Raw genomic sequence first — 27,592 nt, forward strand, 5'->3', positions numbered from 1 at the left:
TTTGGGCTAGTAGGTGACTCATGCAGCAGTTGACCTCCAGAAATGGGGACCTTCCAAGCAGGTAGGCAGAAAAAGATCAGTGGAGGAGAAAGAGGGAAGGGTGAAACACGATTCTATTATTCTCCTGTAACTTGATTTTCTTTTGAAGCTTTTGATTTATGGTCTTCGTAATACGAACCCTGCGCGAGCTGGGGCCTTTTGTTTGATTTCGGAGAGGAGGAAAGCTTCGGAGGAGGGGCCGAGGGCTGATGGATGGAGGGGGTAGCGGATTTAGGGAATTGTGCTACCTAGTTACTATCCCATGGCACTGAGGTTCTCCTGGTGGGGGGAATCGGGGATTTTTGGATTCTTTCACCCGATCATTTTCGGTTCCCCACGTCAAACTCTTTTCACCACTCTATAACGCGAATTTGATGTAGTTCGTCAACTTGCCTAAAACGGCGCTGCATGCACTAAAAGACTAAAAGAGTTCTCTACATTTTTCCGAATCAACTACCAACGACGTGCATGCGACAGTGTATGACGTGAAATTCAAAGTATTCGAGGTATTCGAGATAGTACCTTTAGAATAATTATTCGTGACCTCGAATAGCGAATACTTTCTAGTATTCGAGTATTCGCGGATACTATTCACACATCTCTAGTTTTTAGTCAAAAACCTAATTTCAGGCCTGAGTGGCATTTAAACTTATTGAGATACCCAAGGAAGTGTTCATATGTCACCAATATGGGTTGGATCAGCAAATGGGGATTCATGCTTTCAATATGTTGGACAGCAATATACTTACAGAAGATTTGTGTTCCACTTTCTCTGATATATTATTATAACGCACTTCAAAGTAACGTAGAATACCATTCAATGACATAGGTGGTACCCATGAAACTTCCATTGATGAATTAGTAACATTATAGATGGTGACGTTAGTTGGTGGAGAATCAGGAGCTGCAAGAAGAAATGAGAATTAGAGGATGGCAAAAAGAGGTAAAAATTACTGAGTATATTCTTGTAAAAATATACCTTCTTCCAGAGTTGTGACAAGAAGAGGGTCACTTTGCAGTCCTTCTCCACTTTTAGTAAGTATGGACACAGACACCATGTACGTCGTATATGGTTTGAGATCTGTTGCTTTCCCTAATTTCACTTCCTGTGAATCATTTGACAGAATTGTCGTATTTTGCTCTGGCTCTGTGAAACATAACATTTTCATCAACAATCAGATTTGCAACAATAATTGGTAGCCATGATCTATCACAAAAATTAACAATGCATACCGTACCTTTGCAACTACGATCATAGGGTCCGATAATTGGGCAATAATAGATACGATAACCTTCGACAAGACCAATACGATCAGAGCATTCAAGTTTCCACCCCAGGGTGATAAATGTGGAGCCCTGGTCAGCCTTCCAAACACTCTTCATTTTCCCAACGGCTGCAAAGGAAAAGTTTGATCAATGTCACACGAGTTAATTCAGGAGAGAAGATAATTCAATTTTGTGACATAGGTGAGCAAGTTTTCCGGGAGAGGAGCCAACGGGAAGTTGTTTCATTCACAGAAATTCATGTAAGCAGTTGAAAAAATATTTTATGCAATCACAAAAAAGAAGAGAGATTTAACAAACCAATTCTGATGCATGACCTAAGTCCAACAAAATATGCATTAATTACAACATATCACATATTCCCATGTGCATTAGCATGGTATGCATAACTCTAAAATTTTGTACAAATGTTTGGCGAAAAATTCAAGCTAAATTTGCAATTATTGAGCATAAATTAGCATTCATCAAAATTCTGAAATTCATTGAATTAAATTGGCATAACTTAAACAACAGAATTTTCAAAAAACTTCTGTTCTTCATCAAGTAAGGGGGTAGAAATCAACAGGATAGAGGGAATAATAATAAGCCTATTGCAACCCAAATACATACGTACTTCAATAAATTAAGTGCAACTCTCAACCTAGATAAACATATAATCATGAAAATATGACAGACCCTATGCACAGCATGTATTCACACAAAAACCAATCTCGTAGAGAAAAAAATCAATCTCATGCATGCTTTTCATAGTCAAAGTTCATGATTTACTTTGGAACCAATACAAAGCAGTAGAAACTGGAGATTGATTTGACGAATGCAATTCCAGAGCTTTCTCACCACAGGTGGTAAACTATAAATAATCCTGTCCACCAATTTTGATAGCTTCCATTAGTTTACAAAAAATCCAGCTTATTTATAAAATTATTTAAAAAAAGTTTTTGTAGCTCCCAGCTAAGATTTGCAAAGAAAGAGGGAAATGACTAATGTTAAAAGTTATATGCATATTTTTTAAATTTATAATTACGAACAATATCGTACAAATAATAGCAATTACAAATAAAATTACATGCAAAACCCTGAATCTTCACTGGCAAAACTAGACATCCTTTAGTCATTTATTTTTATTAGAAATACATAACATATCAATGCTTTTACATTCAATTTTGAACTTAAGAGTTTACATGACTAGAATAGTTTAGCTATAAATTTGTTCCTAAGGCACAGAGGTGATAGGTACACCAAAATCATGGCTATTCACCTCTATACAATCTACCTGTCTAATAAATACGATAGAAATACAATTTCCGACAGAAATTTACACATTTTTATTAATTCCTGGGTAAAGTTGAAGGCAAGAGATGACTCAATAGTTCATAATGTAAAATTGATACTGTAACGCATAGCCACTACCCGCTTAGTGCACATGTATATTATGTTTTTTTTTAACTTTGTGGGCACTGTCGAATTCCGATGAGTCGGAATTCGCATCGAAATTTGAGTTCCGCATGCCGCCAAACCCTATAGAGGGTATAAAAGGGACAGACGTGTGAGTGAAATAGAGAGACGGAATAGAAAAGGTGACGAGTGTACAAAAGGGACAACGCAGTGGAAAAAAGTGGCAGCAGAGGAGAGGGAAGGAGACCAGAGGAGGAGGTATCGGCACCACGGAGCTGTGGTCACCCGGCTGTGTTAACTACTGTCCTCTACTGTCCCCCCCCCAGAAGTGAAATACCACTGTCCCCTACTGTTCCCCCCAGAAGTGAAATACCACTGTCCCCTACTGTTCCCCCCAGAAGTGAAATTCCCCATCCCAGTGAATGTGTAATAGGAGCGTGTGTACTATTGGGTTTGGTTTTTATACTTTTCTCTGCCCTAGACAGAAGGGGGCGGTTTATTCATTTAATTTGATTTTCAAGTCAAGTATTTTTTGTTTTGTCCAGCCCAATTGGCTGATCTTGTTGATCCAATAAATTGTTTTGTTATAATGTAAGGATCCGTCTCTTATTAATCGCAGTCATATGCGCATATCCCTCGTGGGCGAGCCCCAACACCTACCGGAGATTTTTCTTTTGGTAAATATTTACCCTTTTTAAAACAATAACCACCTCCTTGGGGTGGAGTTGGTGTGAGGGGGAGAGAGGGAGGGCCTTTTGGTTGGCAGGTGACAATACTGGCACTTGAAAACTTACAACGCAGCATTGAGCACTTGTGCGAGGTGCCAGATGCGACTACGCGGCATGGTGCCTAACAGTGTAGCATCTGACGTCATGCAGTGGTTTTGAAGCATTCCTGCAAACCAATTTTCTGTATCCATGACTTTTCAGGCACAGGTTCCTGGATTTCGGAAATCAAGTATTACATGGAGCATCAGGAATACGAGTAAAATCACGTTATCTCTGCTAAAAAGATTGTGCTCAGGAAAAGAAAGCTCTTAATGATTCTGGAAAGCAGTCTAAAATAACAGAAAATGTGCGTAGACAATAATAGATTGATTGATTTACCTATTATGCAATTGATATATAATACTGATAAATAATATATTGTTCTATCTACGTAAGTCATGAATATTACAAAAAAATGAAAGCAAAATTTTGGATTATCAGTGTTTTCTAATTACTCGTGCTGCCCTTCCCCATCATTAGCCCGGATAATCAGGTGCTTGCTGTATGATTGTATTTATGCCTATGGCAACCTGTGAGATTGAGCACTTGTAACGTTGCTGAAGTTATAAGCATACAACCATAAAATAACTTGTAGTCAATTTCTTTACTTCCATTAATTTACCACTTACTAGAGGCATCATATTTATTGCCTATCAAGGTATGAATGAATAAGTAGGGATGCGTACTCAACTCGATGGTACTCGACTCGAGTAGTACTTCAAATAGCATTACAAATGTCGAGTTGAGTAGGGTAGTTTCGGTAACAGAGCTGTCAAGGCCAGTAAGTTCAGAAATCTGCAGACAGAGGGCACTATCATGAAACTCGGGTAATAATATCGTTTTTTAAGTCAATAAGTCATTTTAATGCCTTGGCCAGGGAGTTTCAGCTTGCTGTATACATAGCAGTTAATCACTATAATAGTCCACAGGAGTGCCGAATACCTTTTCATCGGGCGTATTCCGATATGACAAGCACCCATTATGGCAGGCCGTATTCCAACCCAGTGACATATCGGAGTGGACCGCTGAATCACTCATACTTTCTTATACAATACTTTTATACCCTACTCTACTATATTTACTAAAGCATATCAACTGTTAAGATTTCTATGAAATAACTATTTATCTTTCAGGATTTAGCGGTCAATGCCAGTTTTTTCCCACTGTTTGACGTCACAAGTGGTGCCATCTTTTAGCCTATTTTTTAGTACTATGCACATCCCATGTTAATTTTCATTTATTCCTTTGCTGCATTCAATTTCCCTCTTGAACTTGCAAAACAAGAATTGCTAAGATTGATTAAACAAACTGAGAAATAAGGAACATTTTTTTTTCTACAAAGCTAAAGCTAAATCTTATAGTTTCTTTGATTTGTCCACTTAAATTCCATGAATATTTAAGATCCATAAAAATCATACATACATTTTTGATAAAAATTCTCATGCTTCCCTAATCTTGCAATTTTGGCAGAAAAGTACTTGTCCAACCGCAAAAGTGTGTAGTGAGAGACAATTTTCTACAGTCAGTAAGACCATAACATAGAGGCATCAAAACCTGCTGCCTGAGCATGTACAATGATTGGTTTTTCTGCTCGAGAATTTGAAAGGATCAAATATCACATGATTCGTATACATATATAAACTTAATGAAAATTGTGCAAATGCCTTTACTCAGGGCTCTTCCGAGCAGTTTGGGTACATTTGCAGCACACTCCCCACTATCCTGATGGGCTAACGATGGCAAGAGACGGCACGAATAATCGGTAAAACACGGGTAACACAAACTTTCACTTTAATGTCTTGTAATGTACATAATTTACGTAAAACAACCAATACGTTATTATTTATGCAGTTATTCTGCTATTTTAGAGTGCTTCCAGACTCATTGAGCTTTCTTTGCAAGTTTGCTATCATTTTAGCGGCGATAACATGGTTGTGCTCGTATTATTAATGCTCCATGTAAGGCCTGATTTCGAAAACCATATATATCCATCATCACGGATACAGAAAAGTGGTCTTCATGAATGCTTCAAAACCACTGCTGGACGTCAGAAACAACACTATCAGGCACCACGCCACGTAATCGCCTTTCACACAAGTTGCCCGGGTTGCAACTGCTGCGGGATGTGTACCCGTGATCATGGAGCGGGGTCGCGTGCTGCGAGGGTTGGAAAACAGGAACACGGTGCTCCCGTGAATGCAGCTAGCGTGCGATCGCTTCCGTTTCACGAAGGGGATTCTAATGGAAATAATAAGCCCGGTGTATCCTGGCATTAATGCAGTAATTCCAGTGATTTCGCATCCAATTTTTTTTTCTTCAAATAAAGATCACGGAAAATATTGAGCAAGAGTGTAAATCATGCATAGATATACTGCAGTCGGACAATCAGGAGTCTGCTGTAGTTATTAAATTGTCGACATATCTCCAGAGGCTAATTCATTTCAATTGTACTTATACAACTCCCTAAGACACATTAATTTTCATTCATCTCCTAATTCTGACACTAAAACCATTAATGCTCCTCGTTATCTTTTTTCTTTTTACAGTAGGATAAGCATTCAGAATAGAAAATTCACAAGCAGAATGGAAAAATGAGAAAACATACATCGGAGCATGCATTAATGCATTGCCTCGTCCAAAAATGCCCATACTCCACTCAATACTCGTGAGTAGTTTTCAACTCGACTCGATACTCAACTCAAGATCAAAAAGTGATACTTGCACTTCCCTATGAGTTAGAGACTCAACCCAATATTTTTTAGAGTACAAATAAGGCAGGAATCATAAGTCACAAACATTAATGTTCCTGACTGCAGAAAACTGGGAGAAATGGCATAGCAAATAAAAGAGGTAACTTTGCACTGCCAAAAAATAAAAATATTAAACTGAGATCTCGACTATGCAGAGAGACTTACATCATTACAATTGAGAACCCAGTAATGATAAGACTTGAAATCTTCAGAATATACTAATAAAGGTGGTGCATCATTTGTAGTCACCAATAGGAATGTATTTATCTTAGGGTCAAAAACAGATGCAAAGCAAAACAAATGAAAAATCAGTCTTGACCATAGACTTAACCAAGGCTGTTGAATTTTCTCTGTAAGATTCAAACAGTTGATTTTGCATAGCATTTACTCCCCTGGTGGATTTTCAATGGCTTTCAAGAAGAAAAATGTTATTTACAAAACGTAATGATTCTTTTTTGAGTCCTGATGAGGCAAATGATTCTCCTACAATGGAATATTTGTACTTCACCAAGGGAAATTCACCCTTTAAAAACTGGGATTACCAGAGACATGGTGGAATTTTGCATTTTTGCAACTATATGCTTTGTAGGTTGGAAACTTAATAAAGAGTTTAATAAAATGTGCTAAAAGGTCTAACACTTAAGCCATTAAATGTCTACAAAAATGTCCATCCATGGCACAACCAAAATTTAGAAACACAACATCCAAAAAGATGAGAAAACATAACACAGACTAACCTTTGTTGTGTAGAACTGTACATGATGCCCACACCATTCCACTGCTTGCCGACTTCCTATTGGCTGAGATAGCAAACTGGTAAATTTTATCCTCAGGAACGGTAATGTTAATTATCCGTGTGTCACTGCTGACATATGTCCAATTCAAATAACCCTTTAAAAAAACAAAACATAATTATGGTTTCAGGAAAAATAAAAAATAACATGTTTAGAATATGCTAAAAATAAGCTAATATACTTACAGAGCATTGGTATGGCCTATCACGTTCATTGCTACACCAGAAGATTGTGTAGTTGACAATGTCATCCTGATCATTTGGATGTTTCCATGATAGCTCATATATCCCATCACCAAAAGCAATCTTTGTAAATGATGCAGGCTCATCAGGAACTAAAAAAATAAGGGAACAGGCACTTGAATGTCATGACAACTGCTCCATATGGTAAAATTACAGCATTTTTTTGGGTAAAAACTGGTCTTAACACATTTGCTGCAGCTAAAAATCTGAGGTGCCCCCTACTAATAGTGGTTATAACTTGAGGAAAATTATGGAGGTTGGCACCATGCTGTTAAAAACATCAATGTGAAATCACAGTGGGAAAGACATCAATTGCCATCAGCAGTAAATGAGTTAAGCAATCCCAATATCCAGTTTTGGTCATCCACAAGTCAACATAATGCTAACAGGGAAACAAGAGCAGTCAGCATAAAACCAAATGTAAAATTCATCAATCTGATTTTCTTCTGGCCTGACAAAACCCTAAGTTAGGAGCTGAAATGAAATTATGAGGAAAACACAGAAATGAAGAAGGTATCCATTGGTTCCACTTCTTTCGGTTCAGTTCTTGCTTCAGTTATTTGCCTCTCCTGTCCGTAATGATAAAATAGCAAGAACATGATATCAGCAACAAACACGTGAATCAACCAGAGAGCTCTTCTTCATCAACATTCTTCCTCAAAGATTATGCCAGAGCCTTTGAGCCAGCTCTTTCTTCGACTTGTCCTTCACCCCTCCTCATCCAAAAACTGGACACTTTTTGTAATAAATTAAATCCTACGGTTCTTCTTCATTCCTAGATTAGTCGTTCGCTTCATTCCACTTCAATTTGACTAGAATAATTATGTGATGACTGATGACATGTCTCATTCCCCAAAGGGTATCAACTATAATGTTTTGCTGGGATTGATAACGTAGGCCCCCTACAACTATACTCACTGAGGGCAGTCTACTATTTGCCCAATATTTCCTTTTTCATAAGAGGAAGCCCAATATTAATTGCAAATATGACTCGAATACCCTTTCTTAGATCCCTTCCATGGCCTATCTACACAGTGGAGACATGGAAGTGTCAGGGTAGGGTTTACCCTGACATTCCTTCCAATCGTAACAATGTTCTTTCTGTGGATGCAACATCGTAATGTAGATACCCCATGATAGATGGATATTTATCTGCTGTTATTTAAAGCTAGAAGAGAATTAAATTTATGGTTTTGACAACTTAATTACGGTCCAATAGACATTTCAAATAATCATTGGAAAAAATATGACCATTAATTTGCCTTCTCAAGATAAAACAGAAGAGAGTGGAGAGATGACATTTCGGCAACAATTCCATTGACCCATTTTTCCCAAAACTCCTTTGTTGAAGAAAAGTTTTTATTTTTGTCGAGTTTAACAGATAATAATTCAAGTTCCACCGTGTTTCATTTTACTGCAGCAAACTGTGTGTGTAGCAGGCATTTAATGGCTCATTTTGTCCGGCTAGCATAAAAAAAAATCAAGGTAACAAAATTCTAGAAAACCTTTAGTGAATTAGATACTTCTGTAGTTTTCCGCATTAAAGATTTAGAGCTGTACGTCATTTCATGATTTATTTTGCAAAACCTTTTACAGTCAATGAGTGAACAGGGCTCAAACATGTTTTCACACCATTGATTTAGATGTCAGTTCTTTATGACATCAGTTCCAGTGCCAACCTCTACAAGTATTGGAATCCAGAATTAAACCAACCCATACCTAACATGAAGTATTCATTTTTTTAAATTTCACAAACTTAATGCAGATACCTTAAGTTTTCAGTCCTCCATGTTGATCATTAATTTCATATACAGTAGACTCCCAATTATCTGGCTGCGGTTTATACGTTTTGCGGATTATCAATACAGGAGTCCACACTCCTTCGATGTTTTATACAATCTTTATATATAAAAAATATAAAATCAGATGCAAAAGCACCATGACATTTGAATTTTAATGCAAGACTACACCAGGCTTACTATTTCCTTTGGAATTCCTTTCGTAAAATGGAATTGTTCTATTTATGTACTTGCTGACAAGGAATTCTTCAACTTTACTTGAATGTCTGCTCTAGCATTGCAGACAAAGATCAGCTGCAGAAAAAAACTCTTAATTAATTTAAGAAGATTCTTCAATGGTAAACCAATTTGAAATTAAGAACAAAGTTATCAACAATCTTTTAATGCTTATTTAACATCTCAATTGCGCAATTATTGCCGTGGCCATGCACACGGTTGAATGTGGCACAAGGGAGCCAGAGATTTCGTCGCACTCTGGCATGATTACGCTGTGATTAATCAAGGTCAACTGGAGAGGAAGGAGAGGGTACAAGTGAAGTCAGTGGGGGCAGTGGAAGTAAAAATAGCGTAAGTCATGGCCAGGCACTTGCCTGCATAAACATTTTGCCACATCCCGCAGAAGTTGCATCCCGGGCAACTTGAGTGAGACATGACTGTGCCGTGTGATGCCTAACACAGTAGTTTCCCACATCCCGCAGTGGTTTTCAAGCGTTCGTGCAAACCACTTTCGTGATTCCGTGACCTCTGAGCCATGGAAACCAGGTATTGTATGGAGCAGTAGAAGTGTGAGTACAATCACGTTATAGTCGCTAAAAGGATCGCAGTCGGACAAAGAGAGCTCTTAATGAATCTGGAAAGCAATCTAAAATAACAGATAGCATGCTTAATTAATAATATATTTTTTGATTTACGTAAACTATGAAAATTATGAGAAATTAAAGTGAAATTTTGGATTATTCGTGTTTCCTGATTATCCGCGCCACCTCTCCCCATCATTAGCCATTGGGATAATCAGGAGTAATAAGGAAATAAGGAAATTTTTCCAATTTTAAAAATACAAACATTCTTCAACAGAATAAATAAATTTACTTACTATCATCCCAGCTTGGCACATAGACTTGAGACGATTCAATGGAAAGCCCCTCACGATTTTTTGATACAACAGTGAAAGTATAGTTATTTAAAGTTAGGCCTTTGAACTTCGCATAAGCCCTCGTCACCTCATTAGGAACCAGTGCACTGAAAAGAGAGGAATTTACAGACTATTTTCCCAAAGCAAAAGCTGGAATAAAGGTACAAGCAGTTTCATGCTCTATATAAATCCAAACACACAATACTAATGATCACAAAGCTTACTTCAGCTGGCCGTTTTGCCGTATTTCCTTGATTGCATACTGAAATTCAGGACCGTTTTGCATGTAATCAGGTATTTCTTGCCAATAAATATAGACATCTCTGCTGGGTCCGCCACCATCCACTTCAAAACTGCCCATGTCCACTTTGGGGGGAGCGCCAGGAACTACAAGACACAAATTCGTTGGCAAGCTGAAGATCAAAGTGCTTCTTTTGAGAGTTACAATGTGAACGAGAGCCAATCATTACTCATCGAAATACGTTAGCCACTCTATGTTAGACAAAAAATTACAAACAGACGCAATTTTCCACACTGACCTAGAAGCTGACAAAAAAGCTGACTGGGAGAAGTTCTTTCACTAATAATATTAGTCTCTCACTATCACTTAAGGCAAAAAAATACCACTACCAAAAGGTGATGAAAAGCAATGCTAACAAGTTATTTTTTCAAAGGATCAAATCTATCTTTGGAAGAGTGACTAATTCAACAGAATTAAAAGCCAAGAAAACATTCATAGTTTCTCATTGGGTTGATACCACCCCATGATGTGGATTATGCAAAATAAATAAAAAATTATGCTTCAGCCCCAGGTTAATAAAATGCCATTCCCACCTGATGGGAATAAATCAATTGGCAAAGTGAGGTGTAGCTATGCCCAGCATGGACCAAATATATTTTAAGCATTGAATAGTGGGCCAGCATCCAACAAAGACTAGTGAAATTTTCAAGATCCAAGAATCAAAATACAGAAATTTTCACGGCTCTAAAATTCTGAGGCATACCTGAACTCATAGCAAGTAAAACTAACAAAAAAATGACAAGAGTATGATTAAGTAATGAAATATGGAATATCTAAGCACTGTATCAATATGAAATCACTTAGTATATAAATACTCACTTGTTGACATTGTGGAATGAGTAATGCTAGCAGGCTTAGACCACCATCCTTCCCCTATTGCATACGCTGACCTCATGTACACTCGTATATCATACAAGGTATGAGAATATTCAATTGAAAGATTATACATATAGGATGAATTCTGCATCTTCAGATTGGTGGTGTTTGCAACCTATGGAGAGAAATTGCATACTCAATACAATAGTACTTGGCTAATGCTTAAATTCCAACAATTTGCCAGGACAATGACACACGCTAACATACCAGCCATAAATCGCGAGGCATCCACTGGTGCTGGTATTCAATTTTCTGAATTAATCCAGGAGGGAAATTAGTAAGAGGGTATGGCACCTCCCACTTCAACAGAATACTCCTTAAAGTCTGGTTTACGATCCTCAAGTACATTGGTTCTGCTGGTATGACTAAATGGGCAGGAAAAAAATGGGAAAGCAATGAGCTCTGACATTGAGAAACACTTAATCCCTTCCCCATAACAAACTGAGTGACACAAATAAATCTTAATTCTATGTTTATGAAATAGAATAAGTTAGCATTGGTGCTGGCAATACTGATCTAGGTCAGTTTCCAAAATACATTAAGTAACATTTCCACCAAACAAATATTTGGAATCAACAAAGTCTATACAGACTCAAAACTGACATAAAATTCAATAAAGTCATTTTTAATCCAGAATATATTCGAACCATGAGCTAAGATTTCAGTTTGGTACAGTTGATTGACAGTACAAGGAAGTGTGAAACATCTTTATAAATATGTACATATAATGGTAACTATTGTAATTGGCTTTCATGACCAAGACTTGACCAAAAATGAATTATATTCATGGTTTCTTTGAACAAAACCCAACTTTTAATGTCCTTCCAGTCATTAATCCTCTAAATTGATTGCTTACAGGTTCCTGTACATTTGCATCAAATCTTGCATGATTTAGAGATGAGCAAGTCACTTAACAACTTTCCAATGAAATTAGCAACTTTAATTACTACCACATAGCTTCCAGGATTTTTGGTCTGACAATGATAAAATTAAATCATTGAATTCTACCTGCTCAACAATCCCAATGAATAATGACTTTGATCCATAGGGAAATCAGTGATTCAGGAAATTGCATTAGAAGTTTCTCAAAAAGAGGATTTTTAACCTACTTCCATCACACAAACTATTTCCTTTTTGTGAACAAAAGAGTTAAGGGTAAACAAAATTGCTCACAAGGAAATGAGAATGCAATACCCATAGAGGCATGACACCTTTATCCTGTAAAACTTGCAACTTCTCGTGGTTTGCATACAAAAAAGAAAATTAGCAGAACAAATGAGGAAATGCCTAATACCTCAATTGGTAGATTTGTGTTTGGATATACAGTGCAACGTCGATAAAACGCGACCCCACGGTACTCTAATAGACACTCGCTATAGCGAATTGTTGCTTTACTGGAGGTGGAGCAAATAATAGCCAATAAACCTATTGTCAACACTTGTATAGGGAGAGGATAGGTGTGGCGACGGAGACATATCTATCTAATAAACTTAAGCATTAATCCAGACAAAAGGTGATGTTATTTTGCATCACTAACTTTCTCAAGTAAATCTAAATCCTTACTTTAATAACAAACTAGCCATTCAATTTATAAGCGCTGTACTGAATAAAAATCATGCAACGCATTGCTTGGTCAATCATTATCCCAATGCACAACCAAGGGAGCCGCTTTTCTATGCACTAAGTGCATTTACGTGATCATTCTATTATTTTGGTAGGTATTTTCTACTGAAAAATCAAGCAATTACTGATAAAACTGTATCGAGGTAATTTAATACCTCAAATGTTTCCATTGGTGAATATTTATTTTTCTTGTACTTCTCGTGGAGGTTATGTGAAATAATGTATCGCATTTGTTTCTGCAGATGAAAACAGTGGAAGGTGGTAAAATGATCCTGCCTCGGAAGACTTTTTCAATCATCCAGTGTAATGTCTTCATTATCTACACTAAAAAATCAGCTAAGCATGCATAATGATGTAATTAACATTCCTGTAGTTTCAAAAAAAAATTCTATTTTTACTGTTATGCCCACGACGTCATTGAAATAATACTCTGAGCATATCCATGGCACTGCAATGGATATTTACTGAATGCAATTTGAATTAAAATTGGTAATATAAGAAAAAAATTAACTTGATATTATTTCACAAAAAATATAATGCAGATATAATGCTGATGTACCATAGGTACCGTAAGTAATACTAAAGCAAGCTACAAGACACTGCGAGTAATATCACGCAAGGGTAATATATGCAACAAAGAAATGAAAAAGCATACGCATCTGATGGACCTTAAGGCCAACATACCAGTATGAATTTATTGATTTAAAATTCTCAATGATGACTGCGAAAAAAGAAAAAGAATTCAGAATTTTTTAATTAAGTAAACTAAAAGCGCAGCATCATATTTTCAAATGTGTCTTCGGTAACAGCACATTAGAAGCTCCTCCTAGAAGCATCATTGCTAGAAACACCCAGTACTGCAAGGGTTTTGTAGTGCTCTCTATTCACGCAACTCATGGATGTGAACGCATGCTGTCGACAGCTTTCTGCCGTCCGAGAAACAAATGAAGATCAAGCATTTGCGAATCTTAAAGCCACAATATTTCCACCAAAATGAACAACTTATGCATCAAACTATAGTTTACCACATGAATTTGAGAATGAGAACTCCATGTTAATTTCTAACAGATTGCCAGCAATTACAGATATTAGGGACTCTTAGTGAAGGTTTTCCGGCAATGGAAACTCTCGCTATGAAAACTCGTGAGTGTCAACACCATAAGGGCCTCATAAAAAGAATTTTTTTGCATGCTAATCATAGAGTCTATTGACAGTGCTTCGGCCATCTCTCATAATGGCGGGGGTCTCGCAATAGCCCGTGCTCACTTTATTGAGGTTCCACTGTAAATACCTATCTCCTAAAATGCCATTCGTATTCACCACCACACCCTCAACGACACACTTCAGAAAACTTTGCTAGAGTGCATTAAATATCGCTTAAGTTACTAAAGCTGATATTGAATGACAGATGTTATGTTAATTGACCAAGCATTGATGCAGTCATATGAACATAAAGCTCAAATCATTTGGAATTTAACTTCTGATGTTTTACCAGTGAACACTATTAGTGAAGATCTCTAGGGTTTTGCTTGAGGAAAGGTTTCCCAATGTTTCGATGAGCATGTCGTGTCACCTCTTGTGAGTAGAATCCATAAGATCTTCATCAAAACTGGACTTTTATTTTCAATCCAACTGCATTTACTGTTTAAGTGACATTAACCACTAATGGCTGTAAAATTGCTAAAAATCTTCAAGTTGTCAACAAATGTGTCTGGACTGAAACTTGATATCCAAATTTATTCATACCATTAATCTGCCTCATGCACTTTCCAATGATAACTTTTCACAAACATATTTATAATTTTTTCACGGAAAAAATTCCTGTTATTAATAGGACAGTTCTCTCCATGGTACCCCAAACTATGAAATGAGGCTGACAATAGCCACAAAAAGTCACAGCCCAAAAGAATAGATAGGATTATCCAACTGTAAATGACCTTAAATCATGTATGCACATTTTATCTTCTGCATATGCATTGCCATCACATAGTAAATTACAGATGCATAAAAATTAGCAACATCAATCCTTAGCTTGATAGGTTCACATACTAGCCCAGTCCATTTGGCAATCCATTATTATACTATTAAGTTAATATTTTTATGAAGGTATACGAGCTATAGAAATTTCTGAAGTGAAAATAAATCACGATAGGAGTTTTCTCCAAATAAAAAGGATGTAAAACTGGGTGGACTGTAATTGACTGCTAATATTATGCCCCTGAATGAAATAATAACTATTACATAAATGACTGCTTTCAACATCCAAAGGGCATTCAAATAAAAATAAAGCAGTACGGCTTGGATGATCCATCATAGAATTTACCACTCATAGGATCATCTTTTCTCTAGCCAGAAGCCTCACCACAAAAAAAAACTAATTTTTCAATGGAATGGGCACAAGAAATAATGATATAGAGATCAAAATAGAAAATCCTAACAATTATATAATGAATCCATATCTGACTCATTTGATAATCTGTTTGAGCTTTCCCCTTCAGTGAGATAGAAAATTGAAGCTCTCCTGAACTTGAAATAGCTATTATTAACTGTACTCTTTTGGTCTGAGATATTCCAGTATCACTTAATTTTATTAAAAAAAAAAAAAAAAATAAATTGGCATATTTTGAAAAAGGCCCAAACAATACTAAAAATTTCAAGCATTCTTATTTTACTGAGACCTGGAAATTTTTTTTGTTACTTAACTTTTAAGATGACTTGAATAACATCTTTTTTTGCATAAATCACATTACGGTATGCATACATACATACCAATATTTAAATAACCAATCGTTCTAACTTGATGATGTCAGAAATGATAAATTCCCAATTACACCTGCACAAGAGTGCAGTTACAGTCAGGGGCGCAGCTAGGAATTGAGGCTGGGGGGGGTTTAAGGTGTAACTAATACCGGGGTGTGTGGGGGTATGGAATACCCACCAGGATAAGCGGTAGGTGCGTAAGCGGTTCAAAATGGTGAGTTTTACGGCTTCATGAGGGATATTTTATTAATTCGTACACTATTCTATTATACCATTTTTCCGAACTGATGGTGGCTGGGTGGAAAATAGAAAGTAGCCAATGGGAAGCGCTGCCCCTCCCACCTCTCCCTTCCCCTCCATCCCCTTCCCTTTTCCCCTCCGCTCCCCTCCATCCGGCCGGCCGGCGTTGCCAGCCTTGGGAATAACGGTACTTTCGGGGGCGGCAGAACGAGCGCTGTGCGATCGCCAAAGATTCGGCTTGGCAGCACTGCTAGCTGGAGAGCAATGTGCACTGCACGGAGTTCGGAGAGAGACTGCGGGCTCCTCCACACTTTCTCCTGTCGCTCTCCTGTGATTGGCTAGAAGAGTGGGTGGGTTTCGAGCACGCTCAAGGTCAGCCGCCATCAGTTCGGAAAAATGGTATGGTAATATCAATCCATTAACTTAAACTTAAAAATTTCTTTGCACTCTGGAGGGGGGTTTTAACCCCCAAAACCCCCCCTCGCTGCACCACTGGTTACAGTTACATCCTAAACTGTAACTGCAGGTGTAACTGAACGATGGAGTGAAGTTACACCAGTAACTGCACATCATCGCTCAAAAGACTATTAAGTACAACAAGGTTGAAGGGCCATGGAATCTTTTAAGTTCAGCCACAGATCAGCTGGACAGATAATGCTAAACATGAGAAATTACAGCATTAATTTACACCTAACTAAAAGAATAAAATAGGCAAACCACCACTCAAAATCTACACTTACTATGAGCATAATGGTGAAACTTTATGGACATAGCTGTCATGTTGCCAAGTACATTCCGGCCATTAATGGTGAAAAAATAGTATTCATATGGTTGTCGGTAGTGGGGGATAGTACTGGAATTCCAAAAACACCTATTCTCCTGTATGTCCAGCTTGGATGGGCAGCCATGAGGAATCCTGAAGGAAAATCATACTCATACAATTGGTACATTGGTATAAGCAGAGCTTAAGTACTTTGCTGACATTCAAATTTAAATATCTTATATGGATATCATGGTCTTTTATGAAAGGAAATAATATTTTTTTCTTAAAATTTGATGTATCACTTCACATAGCCACCTGCCATAAAAAGCAGCAAGTCATCAATTAAAATGACCACATTCACCTCCTAAAAATACTTTCACCTGGTAGTTTTTACATTGATGCATGCTGGATATGAGATGCTGAATTAATAAGACTCTGTCATTGAATTCCTACATAATTGGCAAAACATCACATGACTACAAAATTTTAAAACTAATTTAGAGTGAAAAAGAGCCCCGTAGCCTCTGAATAATATGACAGAAGATACTCCAGAGAATTGGAATCTAAGGCTAATTCCCAACTTATGCTTCAAGAGTGAACTCCTACTACACAGTACCAATCACAACATCGTAAAAGGGAATGATCAAGGAAAGGAAATTAAAAGCATAGAACCGCGAATCTCACTATATGATCAATTACATGAAAATTAAATGGAAAGAAATTAGAAGACATTCTTTGCTGGCACATCACAGCAAGAGAAAATATATCAATGTATGCATCCATGCTTACCATCAATTTCCCTAGACTAATACATTGCTAACGTGCATACCTAGTAGTGTCTCCAGAATAATTTCCACCAAGAAACACAAGGTCTTAACCCTTGGCACTGCACAGTCAAGTAGAGATCAACATGAGAAAAATTCAATTATACCCCCTCTAGTGAGTCGCAATTGACAATATTTAGAAGGTCCTTTTCTATGACTTCAACTTCTTGAACACATTCTTTGGCATTGTTTCTAGCACCAAAACAATTGGCCACAAGTACAACAACGTGCTGCCATTCTGCATTTCCATACTGTTTCAGTAGGCTTGCCATGAATTTCAGTAAAAGTGAACTTCAAAAGGAGGTGAAAAGTGAGGACAGGCAGTTGGGATTGGAGTGCAAAGAGCGAAAAAACACCACACAGCCCTACTATGTTTGCTCAACACCTTAAGAAGCCCCTGTCAAGAGACCTTGATAATGCCCTTCCTTTATACTTTTAAACAAAATCCATTTCCATGATTTTATAAAAGAAACAGAAGTAGAGGCGAAATTTTAAGACTAAATTCCCCATAAGCCATAAGCTCACTATATAAAGATGAGCACACACCATCTTCAAAAAAGCTATTAAAAAATTCTCATCAAGCAAGACAATTTTCCAATGCTTTTCTCTCCATGATCTTCCACATTGGTCTCAATGAAAACACGTAAATCACTTTATCAGCTCCATCAATCATTTCCAACTACCAATCTAAATTCCACTCTCCCTCCAAGCACCCATTTCATCTCCATCCCACATTTTTTGATTCATTACAAATTTTGAAATAAACACTTTCAATCATCCGTGGAAAATCGCAAGTGTTTAATTCCATATGGAAAAATTCCACTCCATTTCGTTTGGATCTTCAGAAGTTATTCATCACCTTCATCATTCTAGTTTTCCATTTGGAACCCAATACACATACTTTCAATTAAAAGTATCTTATAACTCTATACCACCTTGTTCATACAATTTCACGCATTTTCTACATTCCCCACACCTATGTTCTCTCCTCAATCCCAAATGTTAAAACTATATGGCAACATTTATAAAATCTGCTATGATTTTCTAATAGTTTCATTTTTGATGTTATTCCAAATGCTCAATTATTACAATCTAATACATATAATATAAAGACTTAAACATTAAAACTCAAGAGTTTACAATATTTAAATATATTTAACTTCAACAACAGCACCAGCTTCAATACTTTCTTTGACTACACCATAGCTTTTCAAAAATATCCTTCACTCAAAATATGCTGTATCCAGCAAGATATGATGGCCCATAATGGCATATCCTTTTCACTCGATGGCTATGGGGGAGGGTCCTTTAGGGACTCCACACTCAAAATTTATTAAGTAAAATTCATGTTCTTTCAGTTCAAGGTTGCAGCTCTCCCCCTATGTGAATAACTTACATCTAACTCATTTCTTCCATTTATAAGTTGCTAGTGTCATATGGCACCAAAATAAAGGCCTGGTGGAGAAATATTTTCCTTACAGAAATTTACTTATTTTATTTTTATTCAACTTTAAAATGGGACACTCCAACTTCTTTTCCATGATCTAATGCCACTCATTTTCCTCTGATGTGCATAGTACATATTCATTTTACATTCTCAAGAATTCATTTCTATTGTTAATTATTAGGCCAAAGTGTTCCTAAATTACAATAATAAAAAAATATTACTGCACATTTTTTCTCCCCCTACTAGTAATAATTTTTCTTCCACTCCAGAATTTTGAGGGAAAATTGGGGAGAGATATTTAACAGCCAAATTTATTCCACATCAGCATATTATTTCTTTCCAAATTTATGAACCGATGCAAAAGGAATTTTTGTAACTAAATTTGGGGTTTCTCAACATTATATTTATATTATATTTACGCAGAAACAATCCAAGAACAGTAGAAGCATATTAACTTTAACAAAGTCATTACAACTCAAATAACTGCTTCGTAAAGAATTTATATTTCACATATATACATACATAATGACTAAGAGGTGATATTCTTGTGATTAACACTAATTAATAATTTTACGTCCTATAGGCTCAAAATTCAGAGGTAAAGAAGGAAAGGGATAGGAACATATAATGGAAAAAGAACGAGGACAACGGTGCTGTGGTAGATGGAAAAAAGCCAGAAATCAGAGGGTAAAATGCGGCCTGACTGGGACACGAACCCAGAACCTCCTGGTTGCCGGCCAGGTGCTCTACCAGTTGAGCTACCGGGACGCTTAGATTTACCATGATTTCGACGGGGGTTTATACACAGAAAACTCCCTTTGCTATGGCCCACAAGAGTAACCAATAGATGGCACTGGGGCAGCTCACCACTCACCAGCAGAAGAAATGGACGAGGACACAAGGATGAAAGGAAAGATACGCACTCATGTGATAGCAGGAAAGAGACAGAAACATGTGTTTCGGGGCACGCAGAGCCCAAGTGAAATAAGCCAATATGGCCGATAAACTACTTCATTTAAATACACACGTTTGAAATAAACTCACACGAGCATTATAAATAATATAAATGAACTTCTTCCTGCCCTAGGGTGGGCAAGAAGAGAGTGGAGAGTGGAGTGGTGATATAAATATAAATAAATGCCATGATAGGCCACAAAAAAACATAGACACAAATAAAAGAGAACTCCCACGTTAGTTTCAAATTTTCGACCCCTTAGGGTCTTCAATCTGCAGCCAGTATGTCTGAGCCATTGATGCAGTAAAGGAGCCTTTGACGTATCTAAACTGATGTATTTGATTTGATTTATTTGTTTCACCTGGCCCAGATGAGGCCCCAATCTGGGCCCCTCATTCTCTGAGCCAGATAGCCCAGGCCATGGATGGAGTTCAAACTACTTCAAGTGCCCTACACACAGCACTCACGCAGGGATTCCTCACTTCTGACACTTCCAAACATTTTATCTGTCACCTGAGCATAGAATATCACTTGCACACAGCACACTTGCCAACACATCAACCTCATCCCCAATTAAATCTATGCACACTAAGTTATTTTCTAGTGCTCTCCTAAATAGTGCTTCAATCCAAAGACTGGTCTGTGCAGTTGAGGATAAGGCTCATCCGCACCACGGCAAACCACCTCTTTAGACGGGACATTTGGCCACCTGACACGATAATGATTTTTGTGGGGGGGAAGGGGTGCACAAAGGATTTTCACAGGTTTTAACTCTGGCTCTTTCAATACAAATCCAAATGCTCCACCCACTTTGCCACAATTCCTTCCATTTTTCATTGTCCAATTACTGTCAAGTATTCTACCAGTTAAGGTAGGTTTACATGGAGAATTTTGCCAACCCTGCCCTCCCAGCTTCCCTCTTCAATTCAAAGTAATGCCTTCTTCCTTTCACTCTGCCCATCAATCTTATTCTCTTTCTTCCTCTCCCTTGTTTACCCAACATTCTTTCTTCTAACACTGCTTTCAACACCGCCTCCCAGCTCAGGACTCATTCAAACCTTCTGCCTCCTCCGTATCCCATCTAGAAACTTCTCCTCACCAACCATGTTCAGTAAATCATCACCCTCCCTCCACTTCACCTTCTCCATTGTCCTTCAAGCCCACATCTCGAGTGCCTTCAGGCTTTTTCCCCACTCCTTCCCAAGTGTTCAAAATCACTACACTACAGATCACACTCTTCGCTAGCCTTTTCTTTAATCTCTAAATTACATGGTGATCCTCTCATCAGGTCTTTCCTGCACATGAACACCTTCTTTTGCTAACCCAATTCTCTTCCTGATGTCCTCACGGTTGTATCCATTTTCCTCAATAGTGCTGCCAAAATAGTTGAACTGCTCCACCTGCTAAAGTTTGCAGCCACCAACTTTTATCTTGAGGTTCACATTCCTTGATGATTCACAAAAGTGCTAAACTTTGGTCTTCTAATGATTAATCCTCATGCCATATTCCTTGCAAAAATTCTTTAGTGCATCCACTAGAGTCTGCAGCCCTCTCACTGACTGGCCAATGAATGCCTGCTAATCCGCAAGCCTAACTGATTTTAACATCAATACTCTTAACTCCTCCTTTTTAAACATCCTACACCTCCATCATCATCTCTTCAGCATTCATGCTAAAAATTAATGGGACAGCATTGCCTCACACCCCTGCTAATACTTGCCCACCCTGATTCTCCATTGGCTAGCCCCTCTTGCCCAGTCTCGGCCATTTATAGATCATGGATGAGTTGCCTACTCCTCCAATATATGACTATTTTCCTCAGAATGCCCATTTAATTAATCCAGCCCTTTCAAAAAAATATTGCATTGTGTGATAATTAATTAAATTCCCAACAAATCAAAATCATTTCCAAAAATGAAGGCGTTTAAGAATAAAGCTAATATCACACAATCAATTTTTTCTTCTCTCATAATGCTCACTTGAGTGATTGCTTTTACAATTACCAGAAAAATGATCGCTCGAGGCATCACTTTTCTCAATCACACGGTCATTATTTCTGTCACTCTTCCCGTGATTCCTTCCATCACTTTTCAGCGTTTTCACAGATGGTCGTCCACATTTACCTATGCCGATCCCACAATTGATAAACATTGTGCTGCAACCGCTCTACACACCCACGAGTTCTGATGTGCAGTTTCAGCGACAGAAAAAGTGATGAGCCGAGTGATGAAAAAAGTGATGGGAATCCTCATCGCTCGAGCTATTTGGAAAAACAATTGCGCATGATGATCATTTCCGAGTGATCACTAGCGTGATCCGCTGGAGTGAACACTTCAAAGCAAAGAAAAAAATGATCATGTGATTCAGGCTAAAGGGAGATAACTTTCCGATACATTTCTGAACAAGAATTCATAGAAGTTATTGGCATAAAACATGTGAATTGTTTTTGATAGTGTACACCTACAACCTAAAATGATACATGTTCAACATGATAAGCAGTTCAAGATTGAAAATTGCTGTATTTTCTATGCTACATGACAAATATGTAGGAGTCTCAAGGTAACACCACCCAATGAACAGTGCAAAAAATAAGGCTTTGTAGCCAAAGAATTCAAAAAAATCCTTAGAAGTGTATTCTTAAAGACTCTGTTGCTCCCCCCTTAATTCTACAGGGAATGGAGTTGAAAGCTGCTTTCTCTGCTAATATTATCGTATCTCAAAACATTAAATAGAGACTACAAGTTTTCCTTACAGATTCTAAAATCCCTAGTTTATGTATGTATTTCCCCCAATCTCCCAAGTTTTCATACCACATCATATTCTCTGAATTATCCAGGATTTCCAGTTCCAGGTCGCCGGACTCCCTGGAAATAATGGCATCTTCTATTAGGATATCAACCAAGTGTCCGTCATCCACAAAAACTTAATGCTCTCCTTGTACACATTTTAAATTGAGAATATTTTGCTTCAATGGGAATTAGAAACTCCAATGATGTGAACAATACATTTTGAGGATCCTGGACCAAACTTTCACAATCAGCATGGATAACATACACATCTGGATTTGATTCGAATGAAAACTTATACATGACTAAATAGACGTGAGCATGTTACACCCTCATTTTCATTTTCCGCTATCATTCTCTGGAGTATCAGCTGAACTTCATTCATAAACTTACATCCCAGCATCCAGTACATGTTTTTAGGGTTCACTTTAATTGAGCATAATATATTTTGGAGTGAACTCTGAAAACTCAAAATCTGATTCCACTATACCAGTCTCCAATTAAAATATTGCTTTTAGGCTAAGCTCAATAACGTATGGTAAAAAAAATTATCTCAAAAATACACTCAGCATCATGGAATTTCCCGATGCTTATTATACTTACAGTTTTAAGTCTTACGAGACTCTAAATTCCTATTAGAATGCCTTAAAACTATCAATACATATAATAAAAATATTTACATCTCTAGGAATATAATGGCATTGCTCAAATATGCAGTCTATTGGCACACATAGAAATACATACCGTCTCCCAGCCCTGCCTGGTAATCTAAACCCAAGAGTATATGTTGTCTTGATAAAATTATGTGGAGGAACCCAGCTACACGTTAGATTCTGCCAATTATCCGAGATACAGGTAAAATTTTGAACTTCCTGCGGTTTGTCTGAAAGAGAGAAATAATCACAGTCACCTCTTCAAATGTCACTAATTCAGTGTGAGAGACAATTTTTATTCAAGGTTATTATTCCTCATCCTGCATGCTCATGCATTATATCTCTGAAAATTTCATTCTCTCCATGCAGTCTTTAAACCCAGTACTATGTATTGTGCAGTACAATCATTTATTTTTCAGTGCTTGAAAAATGCCAAGCATTAATTCAATAATATCAGTTTCTTCAAAAGAGGAGCTAAAGCATTACTTACATCCCACTGTCACAGTATTAAGACAAACTGATTTGGTACCATTCATCGACTTCAGTCGGCAATAATACATGTTTGATGAAGCAGGCATTTCCTTCACAAATAGTCTTAATGTTGTGGCATTCACCACCTGTAAAAATTCCTTGGGCACCTGCAAATATTAAAAATATATTTAACATTGATTTTGAATTATTTTTTGTCTGTTTCATAGACTGTATTTACATCAGTTCACACATTTCCTTTACTACTATAATAGTTAGTATTAAAATACAATAATTAAAAGGTAATTAAGGGCTGACATTCAACAACATTTATCTAGGAGGTAATTAATCTAAGTTAGAATGCCAATAAAAGCATTCTGAATTATGTACAGTTAAAACTAAATTGTGAATCTAAATGAAATATGCAAATTCCTTAAGTTAGCAAATTTTATTAAATTTTACCTTTACTTAAATGCATAGTTCATTAACATGGCATACAGTTTTATATCAATTTCTTTTTATACTCTTATTCCAACCTCAAAGGAGATGGCCACTGCAATTCAAGTGTGCTACCAGTTTTTTTTTTAAGCCTTACGCCCAACCTGGGTGCTGAGTTTTTATAAAGAAGTAGATACTGTGGTTTTAAAGTAAATTTGATTAACATCTAGATAGAATAGTGTAATGCAAATAAAACTTAAGATTGCTCTAAAAAGAATATTAATGCCACAATACAAGAAAGAAAGTGTAAATACTTCTGTGACATAGGATGTTTCATACCAGTAGTGTTAACAGTTTTACCTTATTTCAGATACTATGCATTGATAGAATATTAATATGGGTTAGAAGATTATCACACAGTATTAAAGTCAAATTAAGAAATTTTAATGGCACACACACAAAACACAATACTTTGACTAAAGAGTAGAGAAATTGATTATCACTGATTACACTATCAATTAACAAGTAAAGCTACCATTTAAATGAAACTGCAAAGAAGTATACCCTAATTATAAAATTTCTAAGTTTTGTTTTATGCACACAATTAAAAAGTGCAAATGATTCATCTATAATATCAAACAGAAAATCACCACGATAAGGGTTAAGGAAGGACTGAAAATTGAAAACAAAATTACCATACAAAAAATATACTAACCATTTCATCATTTCGAAAGAACATAAGATGTGATGAATTCCTATGTCGAGCGTCTTCATGAGTTACATTTAGCATGCACAATATTTCCAAAGATGACCCTGCCTCCAGGATTATATCCCCTCTTGGATAGGTGACTAAAACAGAAATGAAGTAGACCAATTCAACATCATAAAAAATAGCAACACAGCCTTGGTTGGTACAGGACAAATGAATCACATCTGCTAAGTACATACAGGCTCAACTTGCAATCATTATCATAGCACGTAATTAGTACTGCCAACATTGATTTACTGAAGCCCTCCTATCTTTCATCTCTTCTACTTGCTCCTTGGTCCCTTCATTGATTAACTGACCACTGCATTATTCTACTCACCATAATTGCAGTAAAAAAGTCAATACACAATCAACTACCACATCAAATAATTCTTTCACCCTCCATTAACATCTCAAACCCTTAGCCATTTAGTGCCATGAAGAAGCTTGTCTGTTAACACCAGATTACTTTTCTTTCCATCAGTTTGAAATCGAAAATTTTCTTCTTTTTTTGTTAATTTCTCTAACTAGCCTAAAATATATACAATCATAAATTATTTCTGCGTTAATTCCTTCAACCTTGACATTAGACCTCTAATAAATGAAAAATTAATTAACATCTTAATATTAATTAACCTTTACATTCTTATTCCACCCTCTGAGGAAGTGGCGACTGAAAATTCAGGAATGCCACATGTTTTCAAAAATTTGTATCAGATTGCTGATCAGTTCCCTAATAATCCCTTTTCAAAAACATTATGCTTACTAATTCTTGCGACTGAGAGAAGGATGCATATAAATATTACTGAATCCTCTATTCAACTAGGCTTACGGTTTCGAAGTGCCCATCACCTCCAATGCATGGTGAACGAAGTCACTTCTTTGCAAAGGAAGCAAGGAGAGACTTCATCAGTTTACAGGAATGTAATCCTGAGAGGCATTCATTTACTAATCCATGCTCGATATACTTCAAAACAAAGCAGTCTAGTAACTGACTTATTCATCTGTATTGTGATTCACTGTGAAATGCTGTCACCTAGCTTGTTTCAGATGTTACCAAAATGCAGCTGAGATTAAGTTGCATGGTTCTTTTAAACAAATTGAATAATCAATCATGTTGAAATTATCCTTGTGACGTGAAATTTCTCATATAAATATTAGGTGATAGTTTTGGTACTGTTTTATGACAAAGTGTTTGTCTCATTTGAAGTTCTGTTATCCTTGAAAATCCTGGCAATCTTCGATATCAATATTTGTTCCACAGCCTATCTTCAACAGGTTATGTGCCCAGAAAGTATTAATAGTTATTTACAATGATAGCACTGGATAATTACAGATTAAGATACTGTATCTTTGCATTGACCCGGCATCATGACTATGTCTGACTCGGGATCTGGTCCTTCTGGCTTCGGTATTGCTAAATTGAAAGGGCGAGAAGACTTCAAAAATTGGGAATTTGCAAACACAAATTACTTCCAACGTCAAGGCCTGTGGGATGTCGTTCAGGGTAATGAACACAACAAAGATATTGAATCGAGATGACGACATCAATGTGCACATCTGCTTTATTGTTGATCCTCAGAATTACCGGCATATGCAAGGGGCGAAGAATTCAAAGGAGCTTGGAAAGTACTTGCTCATAAATTGGAGACCAAGGGACATTGGAGGCATGTGCATCTTGTGAGAAATTTGAATCAAACTTTGAGAAGATTTTGCCAGCATGGAAGCGTACTTAGCATACATCACTTCCATCGATCAAGAAGGGGTGAAGAGATTAGGGACAAATGTTTGATCGCAATGACCTTCCAGAGGTTACCAACGGATTATGACAGTATGTGCCTGTGAGGGAGAGATGGATTTAAAAACAGTGATAGCCAAGCTGCTGGATGATAGCCTAAGAAGAGACGTGACTTTAGGAGACTCATCTGAAAAGTCTGCTCTGAATGCCATGAGAAAGGGACCTAGGAGACAAGACAATACTGGCAAGAATTTCCAATTCAAGTGCTGGAGATGTCATGAGGTGGGGCATGGAAACAAACAATGCCCAAAGCCTAAAGACTCACCACCCGTGCCACCCGAATTTGAAAAGAAGACGACAACAAAAAGACTGTGAAAGATAGAAAAGTGGGAGAAAAGGTCTGGCAATAGAGAGAAAATATTTCTGTGTGTACTATCTGCTAAGTGTGATAACATTAGATCATTTATTATTGATTCGTTTTTAACGCCCATTTTTATACCAAAAACATTGTTATTTTTCTTTATAAAAGGTTGTTTTTACATCCATTTTAATAGCACAAAACATCAATGTCGATGTTATTCTTCCCACAGCAACTGGAAATGGTTTATTTTGATAACATGTACAGCACTTGAGCTATTACAGAATATTTTGGAGACTTTTTCCAGCAAAAATGAATCCCTTTTTCAAAAGTGAGTTTGAATTTTGCTGTTTACAGAACTTATTGAAATCCATGAAACGGTCTTTTTTTCGCAGTTTTCCATAAGATTTCT

General features: G+C 37.0%; 1 protein-coding gene across 3 annotated transcripts in view; it reads right to left on the reverse strand.

The window, feature by feature from the left end:
* Positions 1 to 27,592, reverse strand: part of LOC124170885 (cytokine receptor-like) — a 137,103-nt gene that overhangs the window by 38,008 nt on the left and 71,503 nt on the right. For 2 of the 3 annotated variants that reach the window (XM_046549912.1, XM_046549913.1), the window contains exons 4-17: positions 25,052 to 25,185; positions 23,921 to 24,068; positions 23,522 to 23,660; positions 22,802 to 22,855; positions 16,743 to 16,918; positions 11,587 to 11,744; positions 11,323 to 11,494; positions 10,427 to 10,589; positions 10,164 to 10,309; positions 7,215 to 7,363; positions 6,973 to 7,126; positions 1,278 to 1,433; positions 1,019 to 1,186; positions 789 to 943 (exon numbers count right to left, since the gene is read on the reverse strand). In XM_046549912.1, coding sequence (XP_046405868.1) covers positions 789 to 943; positions 1,019 to 1,186; positions 1,278 to 1,433; positions 6,973 to 7,126; positions 7,215 to 7,363; positions 10,164 to 10,309; positions 10,427 to 10,589; positions 11,323 to 11,494; positions 11,587 to 11,744; positions 16,743 to 16,918; positions 22,802 to 22,855; positions 23,522 to 23,660; positions 23,921 to 24,068; positions 25,052 to 25,185 — 2,072 coding nt within the window. The remainder of the gene's footprint in view (positions 1 to 788; positions 944 to 1,018; positions 1,187 to 1,277; positions 1,434 to 6,972; positions 7,127 to 7,214; positions 7,364 to 10,163; positions 10,310 to 10,426; positions 10,590 to 11,322; positions 11,495 to 11,586; positions 11,745 to 16,742; positions 16,919 to 22,801; positions 22,856 to 23,521; positions 23,661 to 23,920; positions 24,069 to 25,051; positions 25,186 to 27,592) is intronic. The other variant, XM_046549914.1, reaches the window with a different exon arrangement.

The sequence above is a fragment of the Ischnura elegans genome, chromosome X (assembly GCF_921293095.1).
Source record: "Ischnura elegans chromosome X, ioIscEleg1.1, whole genome shotgun sequence".
Classification (NCBI taxonomy): Eukaryota; Metazoa; Arthropoda; class Insecta; order Odonata; family Coenagrionidae; genus Ischnura; species Ischnura elegans.